At 47.4% G+C, this 6,863-nt stretch overlaps 1 protein-coding gene across 1 annotated transcript in view; it reads left to right on the top strand.

The window, feature by feature from the left end:
• The window catches only part of Fhad1 (forkhead associated phosphopeptide binding domain 1), a 119,575-nt gene extending 113,976 nt beyond the window's left edge, over positions 1-5,599 (top strand). The window contains exon 32 of the mRNA XM_021160433.2: positions 4,891-5,599. Within this exon, the coding sequence (XP_021016092.1) occupies positions 4,891-5,001 (111 nt within the window). The 3' untranslated portion in view covers positions 5,002-5,599. The remainder of the gene's footprint in view (positions 1-4,890) is intronic.
• Positions 5,600-6,863: the final 1,264 nt, after the last annotated feature.

Raw genomic sequence — 6,863 nt, 5'->3', positions numbered from 1 at the left:
GGCTGGCCTCGAACTCAGAAATCCGCCTGCCTCTGCCTCCCGAGTGCTGGGATTAAAGGCGTGCGCCACCACGCCCGGCTAGGGTTAACTTTTAAAAATTTGAGAGTCTCAGGGCCATGTCTGGGGAAAGCATAAGACCCTACCCAGGGTCAAACACACTCAGGATTTAACTATACATGAATGGAATATTGACTCGAGGCCAGCAGCCTTGATAGTAAACGTTGACTGTGATGGAATTCTTACATCTCTGCTGGTGAGAGGCTTCAGACCCTTGGGTGAGATTTCCCCCATCCCCTTCGTGCCCCCAGAATTTCTGTCTTTCTATTGTGCCTTGGGTCCATGAAAGACACATTATTCTGAATCAACAAAATTATTATTGGGAAAAAAACAAGATATTCCATATAAGAAACTTTTTTTTTTTTGAGACAGAGTCTCACCGCATAACCTCGGCTGACCCAGAACTCACTATGTATACCAGGCTAGCCTTGAATTTACAGAGATCCACCTGCCTCTGTCTCCCTAGGAGAGGCCTGTGCCACCATACTTAGTCATCAGGGATCATTTTAAAGATCAAAAGTTTCTTCCTTAATATCTTTATCTTAAAGCTAGACAGTGGTGGATGTTGGGAAAACAGAGAGTGCCCTTGGTGGGGTGGGGAGGGGTATCTGAGACCTTCGCCTGCTGTAAAGTAGTACTATGAAGAGGCTTGCCATTCATCCATAAACAGGGGGGAGATGCGGCTAGGTTTTGTCTAAGAACAGCCTCAAATTGTAAGGGGACAGAGATATCTAGAGGGCCCGGATGTACTGGGAACTGCACATCTCTCTGACACGGAGATCCTGGAATGTCAGGTGTCCTCTGGGCTGCAGAGAATGGGACAAAGCACACTTTTGCTGGGAATGCAACGGTCCCATTTCCAGCCACCAAGGCATCCATACAAGGTTTGGGGTCTAGGACGCCATGGCACTGTCAGCCTGGTTCCAGATTTCTCGCAAATTGTTGCTGGGTCCCCTCCCTCGAATTCCTGGAGTCCTGGAGGAGACAGAGTCAGCGTGCCCCGGAAAGGAACAGAGGCAGTGAAGTCTCCTCAGGTTTGCCCATTCATGGGTCCCTCGTAATACTTTGGAAGCGCCTCCTCTCATCGGGGCCCCATGGCCTTGGCCTTCTGCCCTCCAAGATGCCACAGGCCGGTTCTCTTTCCCTGGTGGCCAGCAGTCTTTCATGAATGTTTGCAGGATGTATGCCAAAGTGATCTAGTTTCCTATGCCATAAGACATCTCCTAGAGACTTGCTGGTTGCCTAGGCTGGGCTACCATACTGCTGAACGTGAAGTAGGAAGGATGAACCATGAGGTTCCACCCCAGGATAGACCAGACATGAGCAGAAAGCCTGGGATGTGGCAGGTGACACAAGTGTGTGTGTGGATGTTAATCATGCATCCCTGAAGGGGCAATGCCAACTCCAATGGGGCAGACATGAATTCTTTATGTATCTCTCTCTCTCTCTCTCTCTCTCTCTCTCTTTCACACACACACACACACACACTTGAGTTTAATATACATGCATGCATGTATGTGTACCACACACACACACACACACACACACACACACACACACATGCATACATGTATTTGCACAGGTTAGGCATCCCTGATCTAAAATGCAAACTCCCTTATCACAGCCATGTATATATATATATATATATATATATATATATATATATATATACTCACATGTACACATGCATAATACATATATGTGTACATGAATATCATACATAACATTTTCATGTATGTGAGAAGGGTGAGGAAAGACATCCACCATGTTAGCCAGGGATGACAAGATGGATTGACAAGAAAGCTAGACCAAAACACTCATAAAAACTTGCCTTCCTGGCTTAGCCTTGGAACTATTCATCGTTAAGCAAATACAGTGCAAATAATTGCTTTGGTCAAAGTACTTTGAAAGCAAAAGTCAGCAGGCAGAGCTCCAGAGCCTCTTTCAAGGGGTCCCTCCCAGTCTGTGGCAATGGAGGTCTGTGGGGAGACAGCTAAGGCACCGGTGGCTGCTTGGAAATGGGCTGGGCCTTGCGGTTTGCCGGAAAAAGGCAGCCTGGTGTATAATTTCCACCTGGGCTGCACTGTTGTAGACTGGCTTCTGTCCCTTAGGGTGTGTTCTGTGATCCCAAAGATGTCAAACTGAACCTGGGTGATGTCCGTCTGGAGGCCATCTCAGATTAGCTCTGCCAGGGCGCCTCCCTTCCTGTTCCTGTTAGTGTGTCCAAAGTCTATCTCTTCTTCCCTGGTCCATGGCCACAGCTGCCTTCCCTTGTCAAGCCAAACAGGTAACCAAAAGTCCCTTCTTCCCACATAAATGGCAGACATGGGGGTGGCACCGCCTGGACCTGGGGCTCCATTTTTAGTGAGCAGAGCTTTCTGAGTCTGGTGCCATAACAGGTTGAGGCGGGGACATTTGGGAACCATCTGCAGGTGGCAGTTTTACTGAAAAACCCAGAGAAAGAAGCAGGAAGGAGACAGCTCTCAGAAGGCAGACAGTCTTGGTTGCTGCCTGGTTTCTTCCTTCCCGGCTGTCAGGTCAATGGTGGCTGAGTGGCCTGCTACACTGATCTCAGGCTCTCGTCCCCCGATCAGATTCTGAATGCAGGCTCTCAGAACACAAAGGCCAGGGGTGGCAGATAGCACACGTCTACAATCCCAGCATTTGGGATGTATAGGCAGGATGATCGGGAATTCAAGGCTAGCCTGGGCTATCTCGCTATGTCAAGGCTAGTCTGGGCTATCTCACTATGTCAAGGCTAGCCTGGGCTATCTCACTATGTCAAGGCTAGCCTGGGCTATCTCACTATGTCAAGGCAAGCCTGGACTACATACCCTGTCTTTAAAAAAAAAAAAAAACCAAGAAGCTAGAGAGTTGGCTCGGTGGATCAGAACATTTGTTGTTCTTGCAGAGGACCTGGGTTCAATTCCCAACACCCATATAGTGGCTCCCAGTTGTCTGTGATCCAGGACATCCCACACCCTCCTCCAACTGTATCTGGCATCAGGCATGCATGCGGTGCACATGCTTGTACAAAAGCAAAATACAAGATCAAGTAATAAAATTACTTAAAACAAAATAAACACGTAAGGCTCCCATCTGCCCCTATTTCAAAGCTGTCCTAAATCGAACAGAGCTCATGAGGTGGATTTTCTTTTTTTTTTTTTTTAAAGATGTATTTATTTATTTACTATATGTAAGTACACTGTAGCTGTCTTCAGACATTCCAGAAGAGGGAGTCAGATCTCGTTACGGATGGTTGTGAGCCACCATGTGGTTGCTGGGATTTGAACTCCGGACCTTCGGAAGAACAGTCGGGTGCTCTTACCCACTGAGCCATCTCATCAGCCCCCGAGGTGGATTTTCTATTTCCAGAGACTTGTGAGGTAGCCCCGCTTGTTCCAGCAGGTGGTACCAAGCCTCAGGTCCTGAGTTTAGTCCCCAGTACTCACAAGGTAGAAATAACACTCCTGCAAGTTATCCCCTGACTAAAATGCATATCATGCCGTGTACACACATGCGCAGACACACCCAAATAAATACATAAATAAAATGTAATGTTAAAAAAACCTTCCCAGAATGACTCCACCCGTCTCTAAAAAAGACAGACCCCCACAGCCTGGTCTCCATGTGACAGATGGAGAAAATGGGGTGTGGGGGGATGTATAGTGGCAGCTGAAACGCACATTATTAACAAGCCACCCCCCCTGACTTGGGTGTACGTGTATCCTGATGGTTTGAATCACGAACGTATAGGAGACAGTAGGAAGCATGCACCCTGTTAGACAGGAGCTCAAAGGGCTGACGTATCTGTGGAACAGAGAGGGGCGTGTGCAAGCAAGAGGGCTTCTGGAGAGGCGATTACCTACTCGCAAAGGGGAGAGATACAGATACACAGAGAGATGGCCTCCTGAATAAACCAAGGGAGAGGACTGGGTGCTGTTGACACTCAATGCACGCATGCATGCACGCACACACTCACCGGAGCATAAATACACGGGAGAATGTCATACATGCACACTGTCCACTACCACATCTCTGCAGACCTCCTCTTCCCAGTCATGTGACAAAAAGCAAGTGAAAAACCTCAGATCCCATAATCCCCAAATCCTGGGAATGGTCATTGTCCAAGAAGCCCAGCTGTGACCTAGAGCAGCATCGGTCCTGTGGTCACTACGGTGTCCCCTGCTATCTAAGGGAGAAGGAGTCAGAAAGGATTGAGCGTCTCCTGGAGAGTCTGCCAAGCCATCAGAGCCATGGGACACCTCCTCCAGACCTGTGACAGTTCAGAGGGAGAAACGTCACCCCCAGGAGTAGAAGACTCCGCTCCAGGGAGCAGCTCCTAGCACACAGATCCCAGTTTCAAATGTCCGATGTAGACAGGGGAGAGAGGGAACGCAGTCCCAATTACTGGGAAGGGTGCATCGAAGCATGAGGCTCATCCCTGAGAAACACGGTAATGACTGGGGATTGTACCGCTTTGCTCATGTTGACATGTGTTTGCCTTCTACACTTTAGTTCACAAGCAAAAGCTGCACAGGGGTCTGGAATCGACTATCACTGCTGGAGAGCTCCTACCGTTCTGGCAGAGGCCTGAGTTCGATTCCCAGCATCCACGTCAGGCCTCTCACAGCTGCCTGTGACGCCCAGGAAAACCTGACACCTCTGGCCTCCCCAGGCACCGGCACATGCCTGTAACTCATACACAGACAGACACGCACATACACATAACTAAAAATAAAGTAAATCTTTTTTTTTTTAATTGCATAGGCCATTTGAGGCTCTGACTGCACTGACAAATTTTGTGTGTTTGTTCTTCTTTGTTCATTGAAGGCTGGAGCCAAGAAAGCCACCCTGAAGACAGGCCAAGAGAGAGAGACAAAGAAGGAGGCATACAAGTCGACCCAGAGCCTTTCATTTGTTAAACCCGGAGGAAAGAACTAGAAAACACACTGTCCCAGGGCTTCACGCGATCCTGAGTCGGTATGACTCTCCAGTAACAAATACTGAGGGACCTTTGTGACGTGTTGAAGATGGATGCTTGGATGCCTTGCATTCTAGATTAATATTTTCCACAGAACTTACTTTGGAGTGTATAAGGAGGAGACTTTTAAAAATTATCCATAAATGTATATACATGCACGTATATGAAGAATATGTCTATAACCCAGACTCCTTCGGCTTGTGGATGCAGTTGTTCACATGTGGGTTATGATGCGCCCAAGTTCTGGCTCCTCTAAGGAGCTCCAGAGAGACCCAGCTGGAGCCATGGGGCAACAGGGATGCTTCAAGCCCTTGGCCACAGTATGATGAATTTATATCAGAGTTTATCATAATAAATTTAGAATGCCAATCAATTCTGTCACTTCTGTAATCCTGACCGACATTTCTGTGACCCTTTGTAGTTCTCAAAACATTTATCAACCTTTTCCCCAAGCCCTGAATTGCTCCATTTCACAGATCAGGATGCTGAAGTCCAGAGAGGTTGGCTGGCCTACCTACAGTCACTGGCTAGTAAACTAGGCTTGGAAGGCTGCTTTCATTTTGTTGGGTTGTTTGATTGTTTTTTGCTTTATTTCGTTTGGTTTTTCAAGACATGGTTTCTCTGTGTAGCCTGACTGTCCTGCAACTCCCTCTCTAGACCAGGCTGTCCCCCAAATCACAGAGATCTGCCTGCCTCTGCCTTTTAAGAGCTGGGACTAAAAGTGTGTGCCATGATGCCCGGCTGGAAGCCTGGTTTCTAATTCTGTCACATTGTCCATTCTACTGGACCAAAATGACCCTAACCTTCCCAGCCTCTGGTTACAGGAGAGATCAAGGACCCAGTCACCGAAGCACGCACGCTCCATTCCCATGATGTTTACAGAGACCTCAGTCCTCCTCTCGCGCCCTGCCTTCTCTCCACCTACCTACCTCCTAATACTGACAATCTTACCTGGCCAGGCAGCCAGCCATACTGAGGTGAAAGGCACAAAGCAAATTGGTTTATTGTTATTATTATTATTAAATCTGCAATAAAATATTTTCATATTCTATTCTAATTTAATTTCTGTTGCTGTGATAAAAAAAAAATATCCAGATGAAGAGCAACCTGGAGCACAAAAAGGGTTTATTTCCATTTATTTTACCAGTGTGATGCTTACAGCCCATCATAAGTCAGGGCAGGAACTTCAAATAACTAGTCACATCACACCCACAGAGAGAAATGAGCATGTGCGTGCTCACTCGCTTGTGCTCAGCTTGACTTCTGCATTCGCCTACAGCTCAGGTACCCAGGCCTAGGGGATGGAGCCGCCTACAGTGGGCTGAGTCTTTCCACATCAGTTAACACCAGTTAAGACAAAGCCCCACAGCTATGCCTGTAGACTGAATCTATGTAGATGATCTATCCCTCTTTGGGGCTCTCTTCCCAGGTGTTTCCAGGTTGTTTCAAATTGATAATAAGCCGACTGTCGTGTATTATAAAACCAAATGTATTCTTTATGCTTGTTCAAAATGTGGGGGAATTTAGGAGAAAAACGGTTTATGTGTTATGGCATGAGAGGCATATCCAAAGTCGGTGAGTAAGGTGCTCTTCACTTGACCTTACAAAGGCCAGTGAGGCACTGGAGAGAGGGTTCTGTGGTTAAAAGCCCTGGCTCCTTTCTAGAGAATCAGGGTTTAGTTATCAGCAAATGCAGCTCATAGCTGTCTGTAACTCCAGGTCTAGGGCATCTGACGCCCTCTCCACAGGAAATTGCACACAGAGAATAACAAAAAAGAAAAAAGAAAAAGAGAAAGAGGAGAGGGGAGGGGAGGGGAGGGGG

The sequence above is a fragment of the Mus caroli genome, chromosome 4 (genome assembly GCF_900094665.2).
Source record: "Mus caroli chromosome 4, CAROLI_EIJ_v1.1, whole genome shotgun sequence".
In the NCBI taxonomy this organism is placed as follows: domain Eukaryota; kingdom Metazoa; phylum Chordata; class Mammalia; order Rodentia; family Muridae; genus Mus; species Mus caroli.
Note: the sequence above shows the minus strand (reverse complement) of the source record. Positions and strands in the feature narration are given on the sequence as shown.